The sequence below is a fragment of the Lissotriton helveticus genome, chromosome 11 (genome assembly GCF_964261635.1).
Source record: "Lissotriton helveticus chromosome 11, aLisHel1.1, whole genome shotgun sequence".
In the NCBI taxonomy this organism is placed as follows: Eukaryota; Metazoa; Chordata; class Amphibia; order Caudata; family Salamandridae; genus Lissotriton; species Lissotriton helveticus.
This window is the reverse complement of record NC_136072.1, coordinates 207,871,451-207,897,519: the sequence shown is the minus strand read 5'-3', so window position 1 is coordinate 207,897,519 and position 26,069 is coordinate 207,871,451. Positions and strand designations below refer to the sequence as shown.

The following is a 26,069-nucleotide window of genomic DNA, read 5'->3' as shown; positions in this document are numbered from 1 at the left end:
GAGCACGGCCAGAAAATCAGAAAACATTTCAGTTCTCGTATTCTCTATTTTACATGTATACCGAAGGGATACATACTAGTAGCAGATATGACTGCACATATGCAGCATATATTGCATGTTAAAAGTGAGAAATAGCATGCATGTGAGCGCAGACAGCTCTACGACAAACCGCAGTAACCACTTCCTTGTAGCTGGTGCAAAATGGGTGATTATCTTAGCAAAGGATGGATTTTGACACGCTCGTTATTATTCATTTTGGCCTGTAAAGAGTTAAATCTCACAGGTTTACATGATGTATGATTAATACTTTGAGGTGTGATATTCACAAGAGACCACACTATTTACCTAAGCAGCTTTTCAGTTTCTTTCTGGGGTAGCGGCAATATATTTTATGTAAACGTATCTCAGAGGTACAGTGCTTATTATGATTAATCAATTAACATTATTGAAATTGTTTTTCTTTGCCTGTAATGAACAAGCTCACAATTACCTTCAGACAATGGCAGTTTAAACAAAGGGCGGGTCAGCTGTTCAAGAGCAAAGAGAATCACGGCGATTTACTAGCTCAGACTAAAAAAAAAAAGAACTGTAAGTAAGTAAGTAAAGTATTTATTTGTTGATTAATTAAAATCATTACAAACAAGGAAAGGTAAAACAACCGGATTAAACAAGCATATACTATACACAGTGCTATTAGCATCATAAAGTGATACTCCAATAATACGTAGATAGTTGACCATTCCATCAAAACGTTCATACAATGCACAATAATTAAAATCCTTAAAACCAACTATAATGCCTTATGATTTGCCCCAAAAACTATTATAGCAGCATTTACTTTAAAATGACTTGTGTTGACAGATGCAATTACAAATACAATTTTTTTGCAGTATTTCATGTACAGGCGAGCGTAAAGTACAACAGTAATATATTAGGCAATAAATAAATAAATAAAACTTACTAAAATGCCCTATAATTGCACCAAGAACTATTATAGCAGCGTTTACATAAAGTGACTTAAGTTGGCAGTTGTAGTTAAAAAAACAAAATTTAGCTGTGTTCCATGTGCAAGCGATAATAAAGTGCAATGTGCCTAATTACATTAAAATATACTCCCAGAGCCTTAAGCTAGCTTAACACTTTGCATTCATATAATGTTCGTTAAATTATGTTCCTTAAGTATTTTATATCGCAATATAATTGTTTACCCGTTCTAAGCCTTTAAGTTTATTCTCTGCAATGATGATAAACTTAACAAAAAGATAAGTAAGTTTAATATTCGCTCCACTCAAACAGGTAGTAAGTGCTTGTCTACATGTTCTAATTCCTAATTCATTAAAGATCGGTTTTAGAACGGTCTTCCGAGCGTCTGCCAAAGCTGGGCATAAAGTTACTATATGAATTATTGATTCATCACTTTGCCCACAAAGCCTGCAAATACTCGATGACCATTGGTTCTCCCATTTCGGTATGCCATCCTTAGTCGGATATCTTCCCAACCTCAAGTGCATACATTTATTCTTAAACCTTGGTTTTAAATGATATGCTAAATAGGGTTGGGGCGTCAGCTTACCAAAGGAATTAGCAATTGTCCAGAAATGATTTCTTTTCCTTAATTCTTCTTTGTCAGCTATGATCGTTAGTAGTGCGGCCATTTGATTAATTTCTTTTTTTTAAACTACTTTACTCCTCATTTCATCTTCTAAGTTAGGACAATCAAAGTTACCTAAACATTCAGTTAAGTACAGCTGCCAGTTTTTTGAGTATTCCCCTCCTGAAATTTCAAGCCAACTTAGCTTCGCTAAAGATCCTTCCTCCGAGCAGGCTAATGATATTAACCCCTTAAGTGCTGCCGTCGGCCAACGGTCGTCACGGGCACTACCTCCCCAGTGCTGCGTGCGACCGCTGGACGTCCAGTTCAGCACCGGATAATGGACAGCGCAGCACTGGGGAGGTATGTTTACGAAGCTCCCAAGTGGTTAAGGACTTCAGAAATGCTGATTGACGCGCCACAATTTGGTTTTTCAATCCAAATTCCAATCTTATGTTTGCTCGACTTATGTATTTAGGAATTTTAAAAACAGCTTTATAAGTTCGAATTTCTATGTCATCGAGCACTTTCGCGTCTTTGCCCCGAAAGATGACTGAGCAATAGTCCAATGATGGAATTAACTTTGCTCTCATCACCTTCATCAGATGTTCATAATTAGGGCATAATAATTTGTCTCTTAATTTCCTGAAAGCAAATGCAAGAGAGCAGCCCCTGGCTTCAAGGTTATTAAAATGTTGTCTAAATATCAAACCGTCATCAAACGTGATCCCTAGATATTTATAAGATTTCACATTTTCAATTACCAGGCCATTGATATTCCACTCCTTCATCCTCTGTTTCCCTTTTCCCATAGTCATTATTTTTGTCTTGTTTGTATTAATTGTTAGTCCATTTTGAGTGACATAGCCATTAAATGAGTCAATTAACCTTTTTAACCCTATTTCTGTTTGGCTCAATAAAATGGTATCATCTGCATATTGCAGGTATTTGATTTCTTGACCTTGAATAAAAGGCGAATGTGAGTTACTATTTTTAAAATGGGCAGGCAAGTCGGCCATAAAAAGATTAAAAAGGCAAGGAGCCAATACACAGCCTTGTTTCAATCCCACATTCGTATCCAATCGACGGGTCATATGCTTTCCATCACCAATTTTGATCTGCACCCAGGTATTTGTGTATAAAAGTATGATCATCTTTAATAAAGATTCCGAAATACCCCAATTCCTTAACTTACCCCAGAGAGTATTTCGCGGCACAGAGTCAAAAGCAGCTTTTAGATCAATAAAGCATACATATAATCTGTGCATCCTGGTTTTAGCTCTCTCACCTAATAATGTTAATAAAATCAAATTGGTATGGGTAGATTCTCCCTTTCTAAACCCAGTTTGAAAATTAGGGATAAGGTCTTCCTTTGTGGCCCAAGCCTCTAGCTCTTCCAATAGGCAACTAGCAAACAATTTTGCTTCTACATCAGTAAGCGTAATTAAACGATAGTTAGCCGGATTATCCTGTGGGCCACTCTTATATATAGGTTGAATAACACTCCCATGCCAAGATAGCGGAATAAGACCTGTTTTAAGAACTTCATTAAACAGAAGCATTAGCAACTCTGGCCAGTTACTTATATCAGCTTTAAATATTGCATTTGGTATACCATTTGGACCTGGTGCTCCATTGGATCTAATCTTATTTATTGCTTTTTTTATTTTATCGAGCGGCCAGGGCCCCAAATCCACTCTACATTGAGGAGGGGGGGTACAACCCTCAGTCTCTCTATCTATTACTTTATACATATCAAGTAGACTTTTATTAAAACATTTATCATTATCTAGACAATGGGTATAAAAGTAGTCTTGTAGTCTATTCCAATTACCTTTCAGACGTGAAACATCACACCTCTACTGTGTTGCAATTGCAAAAAACAAATGCCTTTTTGTGAGCATTTTCTTCTTTCAATCCCTCAACAAATGCATTTGCCGGCTATTGTACATTTTCTTGTAGACTAATAATTTGGTATAAAAATTATTTTTACATGCATTTTCCTAATTTAAAATTGGTCAGAAATGTACTACTGCATAAAGATGGAGTAAATCCATGCCACCACAGAAAAAGTACAAAAAAAGTGAAATTGCACATTGGATTGCCTCTCCCCTATGCAGAATTGTTCCCTGTATAGCATTCTACAAATTTTGGAAACAGCAGCACCAAACAAGGATTGGCAACACCAATTGGTGTGGCATTGGCCCCTAGCTTTTTGCTTTGGTAATTGTTACTCTTTTCTCTTGTCGTTTTTGCTAAATTTTGTGCTGGTAACCCGCTAGGCCCTCATCAGCCTAAAAATAAGCATTGACTAACGGCAAAATAATTTTTGGGCCTTAAAAAACACACACTACCATAGTAGTCCCCTTTCCTGAAGGGAACTATTTTGCTTGTGGATGTGCTCCTTGTGAAAGAGAAAAATGCAGTCACTCAAAGTAAAGTAAGCGAGTGGCTGCAGTGGGCTGGCCCATGGCCCCATGCTGTATGCTGTAGTGGGCGGAAGCAACATGTGAATAACACAACAACAGACCAAAGTATATCATGCATATGATTTTAGTAAAATCAAATGAAAAGATCTTGGCAAACGCAGATTTATAAATGGCACAGGATATTCTCAGTAAAAACACCTGGAAAGATGTGACACACGAAGTTTCCAGACACTCTACTTGAAATGAGTTTTCAAAGGGAATGAACCTGAACCACAATGGGAATCTTAAAGCTACACCTGTAAAAATGCTTCAGTGAACTTGAGTAAATTTTTGATTTTTCCTTATTCACAAACATTCACATTCTGGGGATTCGCAAGATGCTTTCATAGAAAGTAGGACTGTCCAGTTTTCGTCACAGATCGGCAGGACCAGGGCCCAGATGTACGTAGAATTGGGTTTGAATTATCTAATCGTAATTTGCTATTAGGTCATTGCAAACTGTGATGTACTGTAGTGTGTCTTACACTGATTGCGATTCCCAGTGGGTCGCAAATAGACCTACCTCATTAATATACAATTTGCAACTCATTGGGAATCGCTAAAATCACAGGGATGATGACCGGCCCGGTCCAGCAGACCCCCATGTCTGTGATTGCTCCTAAATAAAGCAATGTTTAAAAAAATTATTTTTGTAATGCAGGCCGTTTTCCTTAAAGGAAAATGGGATGCTTTTCAAAAGCAAAAATGAAAAGTTTTCTTTTCATTTTTTAGGAGTAGGCAGTGCCTTGTCTTAAAAAGCATTTCTACAACCACTCGCAAATGGGAAGGGGTCCATTGGGGACTCCTTCCTGTTTACCAATGGGTTACCACTGACCCAGAGTTGGTGGTAAAATGCGAATGTTTTTGGCAACCGCATTTTGGTCACAAAACATTTGCACATATCACTGTGAGTCACTATTAGGAAGGGACGCCTTTCACAAGCCCCTTCCTAATAGCGAATCACAAACCTATTTTGCGATTTTGTAATAGGTTACCGCACACAAGATAAGGTTCAAAAAGGTTGTTTTGCAGTCATAAACAGCCCAATACTGTGAATCAAGTCATTCGCGATTTCAAAAATCTACGTAAATCTGGCCATAGGCCTGATTTTCAGGTTAACCTATAAAAATGTAAATGTACTCCTTTGAAATTCATTGGGTGATACTATATATATATATGATGTACAGGTCCTAAAACTCTGGTATGGCTCCAGCCCTTGTGCACCACAATTGGACATTCCAAATACGCAGAATATCCATTGTGCATTAGTCAGCACAATCAGTCGAAACAAAGTGAGTGGAAATCAATGTGTTAGCAGTGAAATAGTGAACTATGCAGTCGTCTGATACTTAAGTAGTTTATTATTTTATGTTTTGCATAATTCCACTCCAATACAGACATAAGTAAATATATTTCTGATGAATACATCTGACTGTGGATTCCTCACCTCTTAATTCCTCACCTTTTGAATAACCCCTGCACCAGCATTCCACTGAAACTTTTTCATGTCTCTACCACGTCAACGAGGACATCACAATAGCACGGTTCCACTCGCTACTTCGTATGACGTCACCGGAGCCATAAGAGGACCTCATCGGTGTGCTGACTTCAGTTCCCCTTTTTTTAGCGCCGTTGATGCGTAACGTTTTTTGGGTACTCTCCAGAGCTGCTTTCCTGCCTAAGGTGATTACACCTTTTTATCTAAGGCAGTCTATCACCTTACCTACCTTCTATCCTCCCCCTCACCCTTCCAAGGAGGAGGAGAGACTTCATCGCCTTGATCCTCAAAGGGCGGTCAGCTTCTACTTGACAGAACCAAGGACCTGAGTCTGGACGACCAGCTCTTTGTTGGTTACGTGGGACAAATGAAGGGCAAAGCTGTCCATAAGAGAACTCTTTCCAGGTGGATCATTTTGTGCATCAACATCTGCTACGCTTCGGCCTAGAAGGAGCCACCTGAAGGTATTAGAGCTCATTCAACCAGAGCACATTCTTCAACTTCAGCTTTGGCTAGAGGTGTCTGTGTGGTAGACATCTGTAAGGCTGCAGCATGGGCTTCCCTCCACACTTTTGCAAAGCATTACTGCTCAAACTCAGAGGTGAGGAGGGACTGCCATTTTGCATGATCGGTGATGCAGGACATTTTGGTATGAGTAGGTGAACACCCTCTGCCGGGAAAGGGACTGTTTGGGTATTCAATTCAAAAGGTGAGGAATCCACAGGTAGAAGTATTCATCAGAAGAACAAGTTACTTACCTTTGGTAATGCTTTTTCTGATGGATAACAGTATCTGCCTACGGATTCCTCACTGACCCGCCCTCCTGCCTCTTCTCTACCTACATATACCAAAAAGGTTTTTGTGCTTGCCATTTTTACATTTCTATTTCATTTGACTTGCTGCGATGCTTGTTTTTTAGGAAATGTCTTAGTTTGAGCTTTTCCTGTATTTTCCTGCTTATTTCATTTATATACTGTGTATATTAGTGTATATATTGTATACTGTGAACATACACTCCTATTCCAACTGAAGAAAGCACGTACACAAGGCTGTAGGGATACGGCATTATTTATTTTCTTGAGTCTCCTTCGACCCTGCGACCAGAGATATGCGTTTCGGCTTCGCAGAAGCCTTTCTCAATCTAATTGGCCCCGAATACAAGTAAGTATATATAGCCCTTCCCACTAGAGACACACATAAACATAAAGAAAATACTTTTACGTTTTAGGTCATGCACTGGGACAGACAAAGTGCGTTATTCAAACATTACCCTGACAGAATATCTGAATAGTGCGGCTGGTACAAATGATCATTCGTTAATGCATATTACTTTGTAAATAACCTGCGAAGTGTACACAAGCAAATCTCAACATAATGCTACCTCAGCCTGCTCTGGTAATAATGCATGTCTGAACATGCACATGGGAGGAATACATTGCTAGCTAGTTACAGATGATTTTAACAGCGCCAATCTCTCAGGAAAATAAAGCCCTCATTGTAAAAAACAAAAACATATAAATGCAATGATCTGTCTTTAAAATCGTGCTGTTCAAACCGACTTCGCATTGAGCTTAAGACCTCTTTGACCCCATGCTGTTAACCTTGATGGAGTTTGGTTTACCGGTAATTGACATGTGGATTTGATTGCGGGCTCTGAGTTATGGTATGCTGCAATTTGAAAAGAACTTCACAGTTTACCACAACAAACCTGAAAAGAATAAGATGGTCAGCAGGAACCCTACCTGAACTATCAGCCTTAGCAAAAGAGATATTTGAAGCTAGGAATACATCCGGAAAAAACTCAGTAGATGGTTGGTCCATATTCGCGAAAATACTATTGCTTCAGGCACCAAAAATTAATTATGCACAGACTAGCAGGTTCAAGCCCAATATAAACATGTCTAGGAAGGCCTACTTGCTAAGAAAAGAGCTGAGAAAGATGGTGAGGAAAAATAATACACAGCAAATCCCAAAGCATACATGGCGGGATATAAAGATCGCCAGGAGGCTGTATAAAATACAAACTGGAAGGATCATGAAGCACAACAGGAGCCCCTATGGACGAAATTACTTTTTTGTGCCAAACGAGCCAACAACAAGGTTTTTTGGGAACTTGTAAATGGCACAATAGGATCAAAAAAAGTGATCAACAACTCCTCGGTATCAGAGAATGCATGGGCAGTCCATCTAAACAAAATATTTGAAGATCACATATCATCCACGAAAAGTGCAATTAATGTTAACAGCGAAACTCCAATCCCAGTCCTCACAGGGAAGAATCATCCTGGATCTCTAGATCCCGGTACCATCATAGCCCAGGAAAGTCAATGCCACACACTAGAAGATATTGCCAGAATAATAAAAAAGGGTCGCAATGAAGGGGCCCCAGGCCCAAATGGCATCCCTCAGGCCATATTCAGGGCAGATCCCGACTACTGGGCAAAATCACTATTAGGTCTCTACAATGAAATCAGTTTAACAAATGCCCTTCCCACAAGCTGGAAGGGGTCAATCATTAATCCGATCTTCAAAGGGGGTGACAGGACAGATCCGGCAAATTATCGGTTAATTGCACTTATGGACGCGGAAGCGAAATATTTTGCCTCATTAATACTGAAGGACCTGTTAGTATGGTCAAATACAAACAGCCTGATTCCGGTAAACCAAACTGGATTCCTCAAAGGATGTGGCACTACAACAAATATTTTAGCCCTTGCCACAATAGCTGATAAATGCAAACGCCAGCGAACACCACTACAAGTGTGTTTTATAGACTTCAAATCCGCATTTGATTGAGTGAATCGAGGGATATTATGGACCAAATTACATAACCTGGGTCTCCCGGAAACAATATTACGTCCCGTTATACAACTGTACACGCACACGTGGGTCCGTGTAAAAATGGCGAATGGTACCAAACTATCGAAAAAGATACAAACTGAGATTGGATTAAAACAAGGCTGTGTATTAGCCCCTCATTTATTCAACCTTTTTATGGCTGACCTCTCACCTCAACTGGATCAAGCTAATACACAACCGCTGCGTTTGGGAACATTGCCCATAACGCATCTCTCGTACGCAGATGACATCGTTTTGTTTAGCCTGACCCGATTAGGCCTACAAAGAGCACTTAACAAACTCCTGATGTTTGCTAATACCAACGCACTGGAGATTAACAATACCAAACAAAAACTATGTCATTCATGAACAGCACACGCTATCAGTATCAATTCAAAATAGGAGAGACACGCCTCGGAATAGTAAATACCTATAAGTACTTGGGGGTATACATAGACAAAAGTCTGAATTTTCAATTTCAGAAACAATATCTAGAAAAAAAATTAAATTATTTATTCTTTTTGTGCTATTGCTAAGAAGCAATATGGTCCTTCATTCACGCCACTAATTTCGGTGATGGCCGCGAAGCTACTACCTGCAATAACCTATGCTAGCATAGTGTTAAATGGCAAAGATGGAAAAATCTTAGACTCTTTACAAATAAAGGCCTACAAAAAAGTCTTCAGTCTACCACAGTCAGCAGCACCGGCACAGGTCTGACTGGAATTCGGCCTTATCAAGCAGGAAATTGGGAGAAAATATGTTGTGATCAAAACCTGGTATAAATTGTGGCAGAATCGATATACTAAATGACGCTTTGTGACAAGCCCAGGAGGATCTAAACTCAAGCTACGGCAAATTCTTGAAAACTGCGTTAAATAACACCGAGACGAGGGATCTATGGGCAAAGAACCCTTCATTCCAACTTTTCCGTAGCTTAACGAACAAGGCGGCAAAATTACAATCATTATTGGAAGACAAAGGTACCTTAGCAAAAAGATCCCACGGCTGGATGGTTCTGCAATCCTATACATCACTCCGACCGGCGGAATACCTTGGCGCAACATACTCCCCCCACTTGAAATGCAAGCTAATGGCAACTAGATTTGGGGTATTACCAAGCCTGGCTGAATAACCATCGTGGAAGTAAACCGGCGTCAAACTCTGTGGCTTATGTGGTGAAGCCTGGCAAGACATTATCCATCTAATATGTGTCTGCCCCAGCCTAAAAACAAAACGCATTGTACTACTAAAAAAGGCTTTTAATGACAGAGGAATTCGAACTTGTAGATCTGCAATCATTAGAGGACTTGGCACTACAGACCCTCAGCTGACCTGTAAAATAATGAAATTCCTATTGTTTTATGAGAAAAACTATGTGGCACTTCCAAAACAATAATGTTTAGAATTTTATAGCAATCTTATAAAAAACTTTTAAAAAGTTTTATATGTCACTACGTGCAAAAACCATAAATCGATAACAATTTGACGTTGCAGAATTATGAACATACTTTAAACTGGCATCATGAGAAGGATACCGCTTCCGGTCTTTTGGACTATATAATTAACATGTTTTGTTCTTGTCTTTTAAAATACTTTTAAATCATTTTATAGGGATATCATATTTGTACTGTGACATTGTTATGGTTTTAAATAACTTAAACAATAAAGATGACTTATTATTACTTTTTACTCACTCAACAACTCTAGAGGCAGGGAAAGCCAAAGGTTGAAAAATACATCCTGGGGCTAAACAATACAATACAATATGTATAATGCCGACATGAATGCCTTCCACCTGATTAACGCTCTAATAACCAAACAAACTGCAAGTCCCATAATGCCTCACTGCGGTTGCACACATGTCAGGAGTTCATGAGCATACAGCCCGAATGCAAGTCAAAATCATGGGTTCATTGTGCCAGTGACCAATAGTCGTTTGCAAACAGAAGGTAACTCCGAAATCAGAAAAATGTCTTAATGTCACTCGTAAAACATAGCACTGAAAATAGAATTGTGATGGGCACAAAACGCGAGGTCGGAGGAGACCGATAAACAAAGAATTAAAGTATGCCAAACAGTCATCACCGCATCTGCATCAGTATCCGCGGTGCACAGTCACCAAGGGGCAACAGTTTCCACAGCAAGGTTTTTCTAGGCTGGGGACCCCCAGACCCCGTGCTGGCAGTCGGCAAACCCGCCTCGCTCCGGTATCCATGGCTCCCACTGCTGTCATCCTCGTTCTCATCCCGGCGTACTCCTTGGGGGCTCCCACTCTAGCACTCCAATGCTCCTCCAAGAAAATGCGGTCAAAGGTGAGAGCCACAAACAACTGGTGTTACGTGGACAGCGTTTAGACCGCTATTGCTGAATTTGAATGAACATACACTCCTACTCCAACTGAAGAAGGCATGTACACAGGGGTGTAGGGATATGGCATTATTTATTTTCTTGGGTCTCCCTCGACCCTGCAACCAGGGATACGCATTTTTGCTTCGCAGAAGCCTTTGTCAATGTAATTGGCGCCAAATACAAGTAAGCTTATATAGCCCTTCCTATAAGAGACACACAAACATAAAGAGAAATACTTTTATGTCCTAGGTCATGCACTGGGACAGACAAATTGCGTTATTCAAACATTACCCTGACAGAATATCTGAATAGTGTGGCTGGTACAAATGATCATTCGTTAATGCATATTACGTTGTGTATACTGTATACACTTGAAATATGTTGCCGGTCCACCCATTCGGCTCAAAGGCACTGAAAAATGGGTGAAACTGACGTCAGCACGCCGACGAGGTCTTCTTATGGCTCCGGTGATGTCATACAGAGGCGTGAGTGGAGCCGTGAAATTGTGACGTTGACAAGGGAGAGCTATGAAAAAGTTTCAGTGGAATGCTGCGCAGGGATTATTCAAAAGGTGAGGAATCAAAAGGTGAGGAATCAACAGGCAGATACTGTATCCACCAGCAAAGCGTTACCAAAGGTAAGTAACTTGTTAATTTTTTATATATAATATATAAAGGTGCATGCATTTCCAATGTCAGAGAGCATTCATTTAGGTGTAGTCCCTTTCAATGTATTCACCTGTGCATATCATTCCAGAATTTACTACACCTGATTAACTCTGAAAATTTGGGCTCTGATTTCAATTTATCTGCCAAAATCGAGTCCGAATTGCACATGTGTAAATTTATGGACAGATTGCTCCTGATTACAGTCTGTGCACCCAGCAATGTGGAATCACATGCAGTTTCTGTATGGTTCCACCTCAACCTGGCGAACAAAATCACATTTTGCACTGTTTGTGGCCATTGATTTGCATCCAGTTTTTCCTGCCGCAAATCATGAGATAAGCTACCAATAGTTTGCAGCCACAATGTGATCTCATTTTGGGTGTGCAGGAGTTTGCATCCAAAATGGAATTACCGGCCTCATTGTAATGAGGGCCATTGTGGTAGAAGGTATTGTAAGCATCTTACACAGTGGAGGGAAGCTTCTCTTAATAGAATAAAAAATAGTCGTCTTAGGCACAGGAAGCCTTTTAGGCCTGAGTCCTATTATTAATGTACAATTCATACGAGTTTGGCGACCTTACCTGAATGTAGCTATCCATCTGGATCCCTGGCAATTATCGTAACACATGTCCGGAAAGATTTTCTGTGCATTGTCCATGAAGATAAGTGCCCTGACGGAAGAATTCACGCAGTCTTTGGATCCAATGGAAAGGGCACCTGCTATCATCCAAATGGAAATGTCTGGTATGTTCTTGTAGAATACATTCTCAAAGTCAACCCTTTTAGCTCCATTTTAGCTCCATTTTACCTGCTGTTTTCCTTGTTCACTGCATGTACACAAATGGCAAAGGCCTAAGCTGAAACCGTTCCATGTGGTACCATATACCAACCAGGGGTTAAGCTGCCTTAGAAAACAAGAGTTGCCAAAGCGAGTAAACCTGGCTTAGTTGTAGAGCATGCACAGACAGACAGACAGGCAGATCTCAAGGTCATATTTATAGGCGCACAGGCATATATAGCAGGCACACACAGAAAAAATGCAGAGAGGGACACATGTTCATCTAGATAACAAATAATATAGGCACACATATAGCTGCCAAATCATATCTTTTTTTAAGTCTGTATTTTACAAAGAGAGTAAAGGGGATATTTAAACAAAATTATACAGAATAGCTTATCCCTCACATATATCTGTAATGCAAAAGAAAAAAGAACAAACATTTAAAGCATTTCACAAATTCCACTGTCTCTGAAAATTGGGAAAGTTAGACGGACACACATACTTAAACTACTTGAAAGCTGCAGTTCTTAGCAGAGCTACATCATGCAGCATAAAACTGTTTTCCTAATTTCATTTTCTGGTGGACTTTTCACTAATTTGCCAAACTAATGGGGTAAATGCACCTAGACTCGAAGATGAAGTAATTCCCAGTTAATTTGGCATTAGTAAAATTTTTATTGTGCAGCGCTTTGGAGCCACCATAGTGTGGTGCCAAAGCACACTAAGAGGCAGTTTCTATTCCAAACAAGGGGCAGATTTACAAGCCCCTTGCCCCTCTTTTACGCCGCCGTTGCGTCACTTTTGTGACGCAGCGACGGCGCAAAAGATACGCCATGGTGCGGGGTATTTACAACCTGACGCATCTCCCAGATGCGTCACGTTGTAAAGCCCTGCGCCAGAAGGAGGCATTCCATCGCGGGAGGGGGCGTTCCAGCGCAGGAAATCTACAAGATTTCACTCAGTCACTTTTGGGCCGTTGCTGCGTCAAAACCCTGCGCCTGCTTGAAGCAGGCATAAGGATTGACGCAGCATTGTGGAGATAGAGCCCCCCAAGCCTTGCTGGAGCTGTGTCGCGCTTGCGACGCAACTCCAGCAATGCGCCACTTTTACGGCACAGATGCGTAACGCATCTGTGCCATTTTTGCCCCATGGTGCGACGCATTGTAAATGCAGTGCATCCAGGGTGGCGGAGCTGCGGCGCACAATTACCGGCGCATACCTGCTGATATGCAGGGATGCGCCAGTAATTGTAAATCTGCCCCTAGGTGTTGAGAAATCGACATTAAGAGAAGTTGTAAATGGCAAAATACAACTCTGGACTGACTTGTGTCTATGAATCATGTCAATCGCGGCTGTCCTGGTTCTGAGTAGATCACACCCTTCTGCTGACAATGTGTTGATATTGCCTTCATTTGGAGGTGTGGCTTATCAGATGTATCACAATTCCCCATAGTCTACCACTGCTGACCTTAGCAAAAGTAAGATGACACGAGCATGTTTGCTAAGTCAGACATCTTAACAGTCTGCTGTATAAATGTGTTGCATTCAGGGACTCTCAGTAAAACTGCATTTCCAAATGTTCCAGTGCATAGAAAACATGGATACCCAAAAAGATAATGGATTCTTTTGATTGATATATGTCATGACAAACATGGAAAATGTTTAATGTTACTTACAGTAGCTGACTTGAATGCTAACACGGGTTTTCCCTTCCACTTGTTGACACATCTCAATGCTGGATCACTGAATTGCTATATGGTATGCCAGTTTATTATGTGTTATGTTATCATAGAGGTAGAGTTTTGTTGCAGTTAGTATGTCTCTGCAGTGTCTAAGTGCATTCATAGCAATTCATTCTTCAAGAATGAGAGTTGCAATCGTAAACTAATGGCTCGTGAATGACCCAACAACCAAAGGCCAAAGGAAAGGGAGGCCATTGTCATTCTTTGTATGGATAGCACGAACTCTAAGAGACTGCTAATGCTGTTCTAGGCAGACCTAGCAATTACTCTTACAGGAACCTTCCTTTGAGAATCCATCACGGATAAAGTAGAAGTGGAGATCAGTTCCAAAGTGCCTTCTGTGAAATGCATAATCTTTTTTTTATAAGACAGATTATACCCATCACCCCCTGCCCTGTAAAGTGCTCTAGCACTTGAAGATTCAGGAAGCAGCTTCTCCTATTATGACACATGCAGAATCCATTGTGTGAATAAGGGTGTTTTCAAACAGAAATGATAAAAGGAGTACCTTTGATTATCTGTGGATTTCTTTCAGTGGTCAGTGAGCAGAGGGGAAAATGGAAGATGCATGAATTTCCCATGGTTAGGGTAACTGTAGTTTTTATGGGGTGCACATGTACCTCATAAGGTTTCTCAGCACTTTCATTAGGGAACTAGAATTGATGTCATGAAACCAACTGTGAATTAAAATAATGATGCTTGACTATAATAACTCATAAGCTCCATGTTTTCTGCTTATGTTAACTCTTTCTACTGTATGTGCCCCTCTGCAAGGTCTCGCGCCTTGGCATCCGAGGCATACATTTTGCAAAAAAGCAGAAACAACTTACATTGGTGTTTCTTATGAAGGTACCAGCTCGTTTTTTGGTCTGAATCTAATCATGTAATTGACCATTCAAATTGTTTAGTCATGTGATCAATAATAGAAATAGTTTCTTGGTATATATTTGCATCCTGCCTTCTCTCGAGGAGCTTGTCCCTATTGCTTTTGTAGTGGGATCCCCTTATCTTTACTCTCTCTGACTCGCAGATTACTCACTGTTGCAATGCACACTTTTTAGACTCAATCTAAATATGAGACAGTTTTCTTTGAGACTACAAAAAGAGAACATCCAGTTTAAATGTGATTTAAAAAACTATGATTTGTCACAAGGCATTAATGTGTCAAAAGGCCTTTCTAAATGGACTGGTCCAAGCATGAAAAAGGCTCAACCACATGTTCTCCCATTTTAAACAAAAAACTAATATAAACTCAATGTTAACAGACAAAAGATGAAAAGCGAAATGCAGCAATAATTTGTCCTGGAGAAATTGGGAGATCACGGCATGGTGGACCAGACAAAGAGATTCCTGTAGTGCATTCTGTAACTGATCAATGCCGTCATTGTAGACATTTGTGCATCTTCAGCAAAGTAATCACTTTTAATTTATTTTTCAATTCCCCCGCCTTACCAGTACTACTTGGTGGCAGCCGCCTCTGTTCATTTTAAACGGTACAAGAATAATCTTACCTACATACATCAACTGGAAGAAGAAGAGAAATTAAACTGACAATGTATTTAAAGAAAGCTGCAGTTCCCACCTTTTTAAAGTCTAAGGGCTTAGTTTAGAGTTTGGCAGATAGGTTACTACTTCACAAATAAGACAGATATCCCTTCCGCCTTAATACAAGGGCATTATATACTATCGAACTTGTAATAACGAGACAGATTATCTTTCACGTTTGTGATGGATAACCTATCCACCAAACTTTAAATCAGGCTCAAAGTTCCTGACCACTGAGACATGACAAAGGGCAGTTGTACCTCGCACAGGAACAGGGAGGCAGTCTACGAAGTTCTAGGCAGGGTAGGACCCATTTCCCAATATCGAAAAACAGTCTTTTACTGTCGTTGGACACCCGTGAAGCCCCCAATCGTGGCCCGACAACCAATACATGTAGATCAATAACTCTACTGTCCTAATGATATTATTCACCCATAGTACATACGGTCACCTGCAACAAAGGCGCGCACGTAATAGGCTTATACATTGCGCCAAAATAAGCAATAACCACGTGCAAATTTAGAACAACACACTCGCTTCGTGACAAAAGAAAGCTATGCCCAATGCTAACCCTATCTGATGCACTGCTGTTTACGTCAACCTGTTGGGAAGAGGCGCCCGCGATGGGTCCGCGCCCCGCGTTCGATATGGGGACAATGGCAATATTTAACACATGTGGGAATGACTCCGCGCCCTACGCACGATATGGGGACAATAGCAAATAACATAACACTCGTGGGGATGTGCACGTTGCTTTCCAACAATAAATTCTCATTCTCTACAATTGCGCCATTTTATCATCCCTTAACTCGGCGTATGGGTAGGGCCTCCTTCTTAATGCGCCATTTTGCCAAACACGTCGCCTCTTAACCGGTTCGATGGCCTCGTTCATGTGGCGCCCTTGTACAAATTGCCCCTACTCTGGCAACTCGCAAGTCACAGCTAACCATTAACACACTCGCAATAGGGACTGCCCGTATGTCTTTTAAGCCCCCTTTGAAATCACTCCACCCTCGCAAAACAAAAGCCACCATCGTGCGTCTTAGGGGCATTCTGCTATCTTTGGGAGACGCGCTGCGCTCCCGTGTCTAACTGTTTACATTTAGCTTGCAGTTAACAGTGAAGGAGACTAATCGGAACATATCAGTCGGTTTTAACAAAGTGAAATACTATTCTTCGTAAACAAAGTGGAACACTATTCTTGGTATGTCAGCAGCAACCATTAGTCAAAATTAGGAATTAACAACACAATTCAGCCTTTGTTCCCAGCCCCTCGCAAACATATCAGTCGGTTTTAACAAAGTGAAATACTATTCTTCGTAAGCAAAGTGAAACACTATTCTTGGTATGTCAGCAGCAACCATTAGTCAAAATTAAGAATTAAACGACACAATTCGGCCTTTGTTCCCAGCCCCTCGCGATGCGCTCGAACACCGCCAAACAAACATTGCCCGGAATTGTACAAACGCATTCAATCGCATCAATGGCGGCCTCACTAGACAGAGGAAAAAACCTGTTCTCTAAGAATTATTTTCAGCATTCTGCACTGCATGTACATCATGGCTATAAATCATTGCCAAAGCCACTAGGTCTCATAGGCGAGAATTATTGGCCTTGCCAATGCTTTTTCTTAACAGGAACTGAAAGTGAGTGAGCAGGTCCACTCCACGATATTCTTGTAGGGGAAATACTGAAAGCAAAGGAAAATAGGGATACAAAATGGTACTCGACTACACTTCCCCTTTGCATTAAAAGGATGCAGTGAATAGCACTTTGTGTTTTTCAATAGGTGTTGCAGGCTTTGCTATTGCGGGTAAAAGCGGTGTGCAGGCCGCCATGTTTTGGCGGGAAGCACTCTCGCGCCGTCAGATGTGCTGGCTCTGGGACAGTACTGTGCGGTCAGCACGCCCCGCCTGGGATACTTTCTGGCTGCACATTGCTGCGTTGGCTCGCTGCCCCCCGGATAGGATTATGTTTGATGGATTGCTGCCCCTACAAGGATCTGCAGAGACAGCTGTCCGTGTCAGCTCTGCGGCTCTCTAAAGTGCGCAGGCACACATATCTGCCTTAATATGCACACCATTACACCACCTCAGACTTCATCATTCACAGATAAACCCATCATGACACACGCAACACAGGGTCAGTATTTTCCAATAACTACATAGAATGCCATCACTAAACAGAGGAAAAAACCTGTTCGCTAAGAATCGGAGCTCAACAAGCGCCGAACACCGCCACAACAACATTGCCGGCACGCTCTCCCTCGGCCCCCTAGACCATTCAACCGCCGCTCTGCATCGGGGACACAAACAATGCACGCTCTCCCTCGGCCCCCTAGACCATTCAACCGCCGCTCTGCATCGGGGGCACAAACGCGGGCCCCGATCACCAGCACTCACCGCACACCCGTCGAGGCAGGCAACCCGACGCAAGACCAGCGAGGCAGGCGGGCGCAGGACGGCCAAACAGAGGCCGGGACAGGAATAGCGCCTGAAGAACAGCGCAGAGCCGAGGGAAACCCCAAAGGACGAGGAAGAGGCCGAGCACAGGCGCAGGGGTCCTAAATACCATGGTGGCGCCCCTCCTCCCAGGTGAGCCCTCCCCTTTGTTAGGAATCTGAGGGTAGGTGCCATGAGGGGGCGTGACAGAGCTCAGTTCGCGCGTCGTGTGGGACTAGGGCGCTGCCCCGCCCATGCTCCCCTGCGGGTCGCGCGGACAGCGGCAAAGTTCCTGACCACTGAGACTTAGTTAAACCATCATCCAAATATCTAAGGCAAAAATGCTGTTCCGCAGTGATCCTCGGGGCCACCGATAACTATGACCTTAGTTTTGTCTGAGATCAAAATGGGCTGCTTGCTGCAAATCCGATATACATTCTATCAATTTTCATCCAGAGGCACCTACTCCTCATCCAGCAAGAGAAAAATCTGGGTATTGTCTGCATGCTTGCAAAAGTTGAAGCCAAAGACCAGATAATGTGTTTGAAAAGCAGAATAGAGGCTGTAGATGAAACTTGAAGACAAGGAGGAACCTTGTGAAACACGATTCTTTAGTTCTGATTTGTTTTAAAATAGGGACTGGTACTACTCTGTGGATAAGGCAAACCATTTAAGAACCATTCATGCCTTACAAGTATCAGACTGGAATAATTGACTATGTCACACTTCACTGACAGATCTAAGAGAATAGGGGCTCTGACATCACTGACATTCAAGATTTTTCATAAATCACTAAGAACTGCATTGGTCCCTCGAAATATGAAAAAAGCTTAGAAGATATCTACTCTGCCTCCTAACTCATCCTAACTGTTATAATACATGCTGAGGCTCCGTGGTTTTCGGGACCGGACTCCATTTTGTTTGCGTTGTTCATAACGCCATTTTGTGTTGCCCTCACGTAGGCCGTGGAGGTAACCGAACGAACAAAGTTGCATGGGCCTCATTTTTCATGTATGCATTAAACAGGCCCTTTTCTGACTTGTGAGTGAACTGCAGGACGCTGACCTCTTCACCTGAAACTGACCCTTCACGAAGCCAATTTCTCTGGCTGATCGTTGTCTGAGATTGCCAATCAATGTTCAGGACCTCGTTAACCTTTAGTTTCCTTGCACATATCTTATCCTAATCAGCATCTGAATTGTTTCTTTCCTTACGACTTTTCATTACATGGGTAGTGCTTTCAATTATAAATTTGTCCGGCTTGCAAAGATTGAATTTGGGACAGTCCTAATAATTAACTTTTGGGTTGGGTTACTGTAAATTGGGTTTTTGTTAATGTGATACTCAATTAGAAAATGTGTCCTATTGGTTAGAATTTTGCGCAGTGGGTGTACATTTATAATGAGAATATTGTGTATAAAAGGTGATGTCTTGCTCTATGAAAATGTAACAGTTTCTTGAGTTGTACACCGTGTTGTATTGCTGAGATTACTGTTACTAGCTGCAGCTAATAAATGTGATCTCTGACGCCACCTAGAAGTATTCCGTGTCTCTGTTTGCCAAGACAGGTGAACCCGAAGACTTTGGGCGTGTCCCTGGCGTCGCTGGGTTCTAAAACCCGGTTCTTCAGTTGGCGCCCAACGGTGGGGCGACTTCAGCGGTACCAGTCCAAGCCCAAGGATCGTGAGGAGCCACGTGAGGAAATTCTGGAGGAAGGCCGCCACTTCATTGACCCCTGCATGTCGACGTGGACCGAAGGTCTTTTCTGCGAGGCTTCCCGCTTTCCAACGGCTACGAAGGACTGCTGCCCTAACTGTCGCCCTGTCTTGGACCCTTGATTGATCCTTTGCAGAGCGAGACGATAGACTGTCTTCTGGTGGCGTGACAGATATTTGGTTAAGTATAAGTGGGTCGCTCCCACAACTTTGTTTTGGTTCTTGGTTTTGATTTGATTTTTAGCAAAAATCGAAGCCGAGGGGCTCGTATATTTACGAGTGTATCGATAGTTGATAACCCCTTGAAGTTTGAAGCTAGATTAGTGAGCTATAAGATGCCTGGTCTTAGCAAAATTGGGAAATGGTTTAGTTGTGGTTGCAACAGGGATTCCCGATTGGAGGATTCGTGTCCGATACCTCCGGTTGGAACTCCGACTTATGAGCTCTATTCAAAACACGGAGTGGGTCCTATCACTTATAATGAAGTGTGGGTCCGCTATACAAAAAAAGATGGTGTTTTACGATGGCCCCAACATGGTAGTTTTGAACTAAATATTTTAGATAATCTGGAAGTTGCGCTATTTAAGAAGAAAGGCCGGCCGGCAATGTTTGACTCCTTCCGCCTTTGGCGAAAGGAAGCCAAACAGCGAGAAATTAAGCAAGCAAAGAGAGAGAGGAAATATAAGAATATGTCAGTAATACAAGCTGCTAGGCAGTTTAAGTCAGATGAGGAAGATCGAGTGTGTGAAGTTTTAGATAGACAGCGTTGCATGGCCATAGATAAATGTTATCCGGCCTTGCCGTCTTCTCCTCCGAAAGTGACGGAAGACCCTGAAAAAGATCCTTTGATGTCTCATTTACTGAGATTGCCACCCCCTTATGTGCAGGGTGCTACTGCGCCTCCATTACCCCCGATTGTTCCACCCTTTGTTGTTCAACCTCCTGCTGTTGTTCAGCCACCCGGTGCTCCACAGATGGTTTTGCCTCCTACTGCGCAACCCACTCTAGGGTCGCCAGCTTTGCTTCCAGCTTTGCCTCAAACTCCTTTGCCTTCTGCTTCTGCATCTGAGACTCCTACTGCTCTTGTTCCTACTTTGTCTCAAGATTTTAACTTTCCTGTTTTTACGCCTACTTCTTCCCCTTCTGCTCGAAAACGAATGACAGAAACTGTTGTTAATCTGTTGTCTCCATCGTTTGGGCCACTGAGTATGACCCCTGTTTCGGAACATAAGCAGAGTCGTAGTCAGCTTCCTAGTTCCGAAGAGTGGGCGGTGTTGGATTTGTTGGCTCGTAGATGGATTTTGAATGCTCCCAGGTATAATTTGCCAGCAGTTATGGATGTTTTCTTTCAGTGGGAGCCGCCTAAGCAAAGGTATGTTTTTGATGTAATGTGTGCTTTTCTGCGGCAGGAATGGGAAGATAATGAGTTGGGTCCGATTCCACAGGAAGTGCTTGATGTTCAGTCAGAGTTTGCTAAAAGGACGATAGTGGAATCTGATGTTACTGATGCTGTAGAGACGAAACTTGCCTTCAGAACTAGACTCCCGTCTCAGCCATTGTACGAACCTGATCCTTCTGTTAGGAGGAAAGTGAAGCAGTATCCTATGAGAGAAGTTACCCCTGTATGGAGAGAGGCAGTTCAGGCTGATGTCGGTTTGGGTATTCAGGCTGCAGAAGCCCATTTTCAGCGAGTATGGGTATATGTCCCTTGGAAGAGAGCAGAGGTCTTGGCTCTTAAGCAGACCTTACCTGACCCTCGTAAGAATCCTGCTGGTTATTACAAGGAGTTGTCCCAGACAGTTGAAGCGTGTATTATGAATTTAGCTGACATAGATATGTTAATGGGTAATGTAGTTCCTCAACCTTTGTGGGCGAAGATTCGTCATGAGAATCATGCGGCAGAATTGGGAGATACATGGGCTAATATTGTTGCTGCAGATGGTCGACAGGATGGAGGTGCCAAACCTGAGCCCTTAGTTGCAGAATTACCTGGTAGGATTATTAATCTAATGAAAACTACGATGCCTGCTTTACGAGTGAATTGGGACAAGTTAGCAGCATTCAAAAAAAAGAAAGACGAGAGTGTGTCTGATTTCTTCACGAGGTTTGAAGAAACGTTTATCGATCATAGTGGTCAAGACATGAGTACGGAAGGTGGTCAAAGGTTGTTCATGGACAAATTTGTCTTGAATTTGCTTCCCGAACTTTCTAATAGGTTAAAGGACTCTGAGAGTTCATGGGCTGTTTCTTCGTTGGCCCAGATATTGGCTACTGCACAATATTATGAGAATAGGGATAAAGATGAGAAGGATAAAGCAGAGAAGAAAACTAAAGATTTAAAGACGAAGGTTCTTGTGCAGCAAGCTTATCCGCCTCGTCAGAATCGGCCTCAGTTTTTTTTGACATACAGAATGTTCCGAGTGGTCAGTCTGCACAGTACTATGTTGATGATTATTATGTTGAGAGTGAGAGTGCTGGTTATAATGATAGTTAGGACAGCCATGGGCAAAGAGAGGGAGTAGTGTCAGTTTCAGTAGACCAGAGTGGACCTTATGTTGAAGTGACTACATCAGGTGTGACAGAACCTTTTCTTTTGGATACTGGTGCGACAAAGAGTTCTATTATGCACTCTAAACTTCCTGGCGCACCTTTGTCTGGCTTGACCAATGTTTCGGTAGGATTTTCAGGCGCCCCAGTTTGTAACCCGATTTCTAATCCTTTGCCCCCTTTCTATTGGCCTTTGTGAATTGGAAGCTCCTCTTATTTTGACGACTGGTTGTAATGAGAATCTGTTGGGTCTGGACTCGCTGAAAAGATTGTATGCAACATTACATTGTTCTCCTTCGGGAGTACATCTTACCCTAGGTAAGAAAGTGATTTCTCTGATGTATGTGTCTAAAAATTGTCTTCCACTGGAATTGCGTTCTCTTCCTGATATACTTTGGGCTACAGGTCCTAATGATGTTGGTCTTTTGCAGATTCCACCTTATGTTGTCACCCTCAAATCGAATGCTAGGCTACCTCGTATCCCACAGTATAAAATATCTAGTGATGGCGATAGAGCTCTATTACCGATTGTCTATGATCTGGTTGAGAAGGGTGTAGTTGAGGAAACGAGAGGTAATGTGTGTAACAGTCCGGTTTTGCCTGTCCTTAAGCGTACTGATGCTTCTCAGCCACCTGTGTACCGGTTTGTGATTGACCTTCGAGAGGTAAACAAGATTGTGGTGCCACAGTTTCCTGTTGTCCCTGATATCACTGCTTTGTTGACTCTGATTCCTGCTTCGGCAGCCTGGTTTTCTGTTATTGACCTGAAGAATGCTTTCTTTAGCATTCCGATTGCTGAGGAGAGTAGGGATATTTTTGGCGGTATACAGACATAATATCGATTCCAAAATATCGACTGGACATAATATCGAGGTAAAAATATAGACTAGACAAAATATCGACCAGACATAATATAGACTACAAAAATATCGAGTAATATCGATATTAATAGCCAAAATATCGAATCAAAAATATAGACTAGACATAATATCGACTAGATAGAATATAGACAACAAAAAAATCGAAAATAAGGTATGTTTTTAATAATTTGTAATAATTGTGTAATATAAATCTGTAGCGTGTTGTGGGTTTATAGGGGAATAGGGTGGGAAGTAATTTAATTATAATTAATTAAATCTGTAATATAATTGTAATTGTTAATTAAATATTAAATGTTAATTAATTAAAATATAATTGGTAATTAATAATAATTGATCAATAATTAATTTTTAGTAAATTATTTTCTGTTGTGGGTTTATAGGGAATAGGATGGGAAGAAATTTAAATATGATTAATTAATTATGTAAAATAATTATATTTGTTAATTAATTATTAATTGGTGAATAATTAAAAATTAATTGGTAAATAATTATAATTGAATAATTGATAAATCATTATTTTCTAGTAAATTATTTTCTGTAGCGGGTTGTGGGTTTATAGGGGAATAGGGTGGGAAGTAATTTAAATATAATTAATTAATTATGTAAATTCTTAATAATTGTTAATTAATTATTATTGGTAATTAATTAAAATATAATTGGTAAATAATTATAAATATTTAATTGATAAATAATTAATATTTAGTAACTTATTTTCTGTAGTGCGTTGTGAGTTTATAGGGGGATAGGGTGGGAAGTAATTTAATAATAATTAATTAATTATGTAAATTAATTAAAATTGTAAATTAATTAATAAATGTCCATTAAATAAAATTTATTTGGTAAATAAAAGTAATTGGTATTGGAAATTAAATTTAATTGGTAATAATATTTCTATTAAATATATTTATTTATTAAGTTTGTACTTTTTCTACTGTTGCACTCACTGGAGTGGGAATAGTAATTTTTACCCCTATGCTATCCATCCTTTTCTCTACTGTTGCACCCACTGGTGTGGGAATAGTAATTTTTAACACAACGCTATCCAACGCTTTCCCTACTGTTGCACCCACTGGAGTGGGAATACAAATGTTTACCTCTACGCTATCCAACGCTTTCCCTACTGTTGCACTCTTTGGAGTGGGAATAGTAGTTTTTACCCCTACGCTATCCGACGCTTTCCCTACTGTTGCACTTACTGGAGTGGGAATAGTAAATTTAACCCCTACGCTATCCAACGCTTTCCCTACTGTTGCACCCACTGGAGTGAGAATAGTAATCTTTACCCCTACGCTATCCAGCGCTTTCCCTTACTGTTGCACCCACTGGAGTGGGAATAGTAATTTTAACCCCTACGCTATCCAGCGCTTTCCCTACTGTTGCACCCACTGGAGTGGGGATAGTAATTTTAACCCCTACGCTATCCAGCACTTTCCCTACTGTTGCACCCACTGGAGTGGGAATAGTAATCTTTACCCCTACGCTATCCAGCGCTTTCCCTACTGTTGCACCCACTGGAGTGGGAATAGTAATTTTAACCCCTACGCTATCCAGCGCTTTCCCTACTGTTGCACCCACTGGAGTGGGAATAGTAATTTTAACCCCTAGGCTATCCAGCGCTTTCCCTACTGTTGCATCCACTGGAGTGGGGATAGTAATTTTAACCCCTACGCTATCCAGCACTTTCCCTACTGTTGCACCCACTGGAGTGGGAATAGTAATCTTTACCCCTACGCTATCCAGCGATTTCCCTACTGTTGCACCCACTGGAGTGGGAATAGTAATTTTAACCCCTACACTATCCAGCGCTTTCCCTACTGTTGCACCCACTGGAGTGAGAATAGTAATTTTAACCCCTACTCTATCCAGCGCTTTCCCTACTGTTGCACTCACTGAAGTGGGGATAGTAATTTTAACCCCTACGCTATCCAGCACTTTCCCTACTGTTGCACCCACTGGAGTGGGAATAGTAATTTTTACCCCTACGCTATCCAGCGCTTTCCCTACTGTTGCACCCACTGGAGTGGGAATAGTAATTTTAACCCCTACGCTATCCATCGTTTTCTCTACTGTTGCACCCACTGGAGTGGGAATAGTAATTTTTACCACAACGCTATCCAACGCTTTCCCTACTGTTGCACCCACTGGAGTGGGAATAGAAATTTTTACCCCTACGCTATCCAACACTTTCCCTACTGTTGCACTCTTTGGAGTGGGAATAGTAATTTTTACCCCTACGCTATCCAACGCTTTCCCTACTGTTGCACCCACTGGAGTGGGAATAGTAAATGTAATCCCTACGCTATCAAACGTTTTCTCTACTGTTGCACCCACTGGAGTGGGAATAGTAATTTTCACCCCTACGCTATCCGGCGCTTTCCCTACCGTTGCACCCACTGGAGTGGGAATAGTAATTTTAACCCCTACGCTATCCAGCGCTTTCCCTACTGTTGCACCCACTGGAGTGGGGATAGTAATTTTAACCCCTACGCTATCCAGCACTTTCCCTACTGTTGCACCCACTGGAGTGGGAATAGTAATTTTTACCCCTACGCTATCCAGCGCTTTCCCTACTGTTGCACCCACTGGAGTGGGAATAGTAATTTTAACCCCTACGCTATCCAGCGCTTTCCCTACTGTGGCACCCACTGGAGTGGGAATAGTAATTTTTACCCCTACGCTATCCAGCGCTTTCCCTACTGTTGCACCCACTGGAGTTGTAATAGTAATTTTTACCCCTACGCTATCCAACGCTTTCCCTACTGTTGCACCCACTGGAGTGGGAATAGTAAATTTTACCCCTACGCTATCCAATGCTTTTGCTACTGTTGAACTCACTAGAGTTGTTACAATAGATTTTAACCATTTTGCTAAGCTACGGTAAAAATATTATATATGTTTATTTAATAATATGTTTTTATATATATATATATATATATATATATATATATATATTATTTTTGTTATATATATTTTTTAATTTACATTAATTATTTATTAATATT

General features: G+C 41.4%; 1 protein-coding gene across 3 annotated transcripts in view; it reads left to right on the top strand.

Moving 5' to 3' along the window:
* ERICH6 (glutamate rich 6) overlaps window positions 1-26,069 on the top strand; it is a 407,363-nt gene that overhangs the window by 357,768 nt on the left and 23,526 nt on the right. For all 3 annotated transcript variants that reach the window (XM_078666090.1, XM_078666089.1, XM_078666091.1), the window contains one exon: window positions 12,007-12,159. In XM_078666090.1, coding sequence (XP_078522216.1) covers window positions 12,007-12,159 — 153 coding nt within the window. The remainder of the gene's footprint in view (window positions 1-12,006; window positions 12,160-26,069) is intronic.